The sequence below is a fragment of the Acanthisitta chloris genome, unplaced genomic scaffold (assembly GCF_000695815.1).
Source record: "Acanthisitta chloris isolate BGI_N310 unplaced genomic scaffold, ASM69581v1 scaffold25833, whole genome shotgun sequence".
Lineage (NCBI taxonomy): Eukaryota > Metazoa > Chordata > Aves > Passeriformes > Acanthisittidae > Acanthisitta > Acanthisitta chloris.
Genome location: NW_008664629.1, coordinates 1 through 2,847, shown reverse-complemented (window position 1 = coordinate 2,847; position 2,847 = coordinate 1). Strand labels below are relative to the sequence as shown.

General features: G+C 50.2%; 1 protein-coding gene across 1 annotated transcript; it reads right to left on the bottom strand.

Annotated features, from left to right (window-relative positions):
• Window positions 1-1,682: 1,682 nt before the first annotated feature.
• Window positions 1,683-2,841, bottom strand: SSTR1 (somatostatin receptor 1). The gene has a single exon (XM_009071453.1). The coding sequence runs from the start codon at window positions 2,819-2,821 to the stop codon at window positions 1,751-1,753; it is 1,071 nt and encodes a 356-aa protein (XP_009069701.1). The 5' UTR covers window positions 2,822-2,841; the 3' UTR covers window positions 1,683-1,750.
• Between the last annotated feature and the right edge of the window lie 6 nt (window positions 2,842-2,847).

Here is a 2,847-nt window from a genome sequence, read left to right as displayed (position 1 = left end):
CTACAACCACAGTATTGTGCTAGAGAAGTGATTTGTTACAGCTACTGGTACACTTGGCACTGTGTGATGCTGTTAGCATAGGTGGTAGAAAGCAAAAAATACAGCTGCGTATTTCAACACAGACTGTACCGATTCTTATGTGTGGGATAAGAGGGAGCAGGGATAGAAGGTTTTGTTTAATCAGCCGTCATTTATCAGAGAAAGCTTCATTTGTCTATATGAAAATTTTCTGTCATAAGAGGGAAAGAAAGAAAATTCAAGAAAGGATTTTTGTGGGGGAGACAATGTAGATGAAAGAGTTACAAAAAATGACAATGTTTTTATCTGAAAAGAAGCCTTCTTGAGCGTCACCCATTTAAAATGCAACCTTGCAAGTCGCCACCACAGACATAAATAAGTACACAGTATAAATTACTTCAGAAAAACACTTTCACAACACAGTGACGAAAATCAAATTAAAAAAATCAAGAAGACATCTGGCACACACTAAAAACAAGATTTATCAGAAATGAAAGATTAAGAAGCTCTGGGTCAGTATAGTACATTGGCAACATATGAAACCCATTTTTTATCTTTTAGTGCAACAGAAGAAACTGGAGCTAAGGTAATACCTATTACCAAACGGCTACTTTTTCTGTCAAGTATTTATTTCAGAGCCTGATGGAGATTTTGAAACGAGTCCCTCTTTTTCCATGTAGGCTAAAGTGACTTTGTGGCCACCCAGGTCATTCAAAAACTGTCTCAGCTCCCTTCATTGCTGTTTCACAGCTGACGGAGCAGGTGCAAGACAGCAGCTTCACAGTCTAGCGCTCCCTTTAAACTTTATTATTAGCACACTGTATTGTACATATGGACACATTCAAACATTTCCCAGCTCAGCACTCCCCACAACTGCAGCTCAGTGTTCTGCTCCTCATGAGTCACGGGACTGTTTATCTCCGATTATCAGCAACCTGCCGCACAGCCCTGAAGCACAGCAATATCAGATTTTTTTTCCAAAGACTTTTTCTGCTCTGCTTCCCCCAAGCATAGCAAAGAGAGACAAAGCCCCAGTGAGCTGGAAGCTGTCTGCAAAGATAAAAACAGCTCCATGTATATGCTGCTTCTTTTCTTGGAGACTTTTTGCTCTCCCCATTCTTTTTAATTCTAGGGGGAGTGGACGAGAGGTGCAGAGAGAGGATACTTGCTCCTTCCTGGAGGAGGGCAAGCTATATGTTGGAGGGGGACTTTTTCCAGCATTTCTAATTTCTGAAGGGGAGGTGCATACTGACAGATATTGAGCAGGGTTGTTTTTAGTTGGGGGGAGTCTGAGCATGAATGCTGGGGCTTGACTGAGGCAGGCTCGACTCAGTGGCCGGGGGGGTCCCACTAACCGAGGGGGAGGGCAACCTGTACAACAGGGTGTGGGAGAGTATCTGCAGGAGCTGTACAGCCACTCGTCAGACACAGAGAGAGGTGGCAGAGCCAGGCTGCCAGACCCTAAATTGACCCACAGGAGCTGCGATTCCGATTCACTAAGTGGGTGTCAAAGCATCAGCTAATGCACCCGCTCTCAAGGGAGGCAGCTGTGGGGGAGGGGGGGCAGCAGATCAAGGACCTTGGGTTTTCTTTGCTCTTTTGTGTGCCAAACATTGCTGTTGGTGGTCAGGACCAATATCCCCTCCCTCCCAGACTTGCCATGCCACAGCCCTGGCCTCGCTCACCCTCCTGCTGGGGGGCAGTAGGCGAGCTGGGGGTCAGGAAAGTTTCCTCAGAGGGTGGTAATCCTGGAGGTGCAAGTGCCATTCCTGTACATGCTCCCTGACTCCAAGTTGTCTGGGGGAAAGTCCTCCACACTGTATGCCCTGCTTTTGAGGGCAGTGGCATAGTAGTCGATGGGTTCCTCTGCAGCATTGTCCATCCAGCTGAGGCAGAGCAGCCGCTGGAAGGACCGCTTGAAGTTGTCCGAGAGAAATCCATAGAGGATAGGGTTGGCACAGCTGTTGGCATAGCCCAAGATGACAGAGAGCTGGCTGATGGTGGCATCATCCTGCTCTACAAAGACATTGACCAGCTGCACAATGTAGAAGGGCATCCAGCAGATGACAAAGACCATCACCACCATCATGACCATGAGGGTGATCTTGCGCTCTGAGCGTTTGCGTTGCTGCCAGCCAGCCTTCAGGGCCACCATGCGCATCTTGGCAATGATGAGGATGTAGCAGAGGCAGATGGCCACTACGGGCAGCAAGAAGCCCATCAGAAAGGTGTAGACCACAAAGACCACCAACCACCTCTGGGTGGGCTCTGGCATGAGCATGTTGCAAGCCACGGTTCCATCACTGTTGGCTGCCGTGTTGGAGAAGATGATGATGGGCAGGATGATGAGGATGGAAAGCACCCAGACCCCCAGATTGACCATCTTAGCCACGGTGGGCCGGCGGTACCTAGCCGCCTTTATGGGGTGCACCACAGCAATGTAACGGTCCACACTGAGCACGGTCAGGCAGTATATGCTGGTGAACATGTTGATGGCATCCACGCTGAGCACCAGGCGGCAGAGCAGCGAGCCAAAGGGCCAGTGGTGCAGCAGGGTGGAGGTAACCAGAAAGGGGACGCTGAGCATCAGCAGCTCGTCCGCGATGGCCAAGTTGAGGATATAAATGTTGGTGGCCGTCTTCATCTTGGCATAGCGCAGGATCACGTAGATGACCATGGAGTTGCCGCACAGCCCCACCAGGCACACCACGGAGTAGATGAATGAGATGAGGATGGCGCTGCCCTGAGACTCGCTCAGGGTGCTGTTCGGGGCGCCGGAGGAGTTCCTGCCGCCCGAGTCCATGCCCTCCGCCTCCGCCTCCTCCGAGG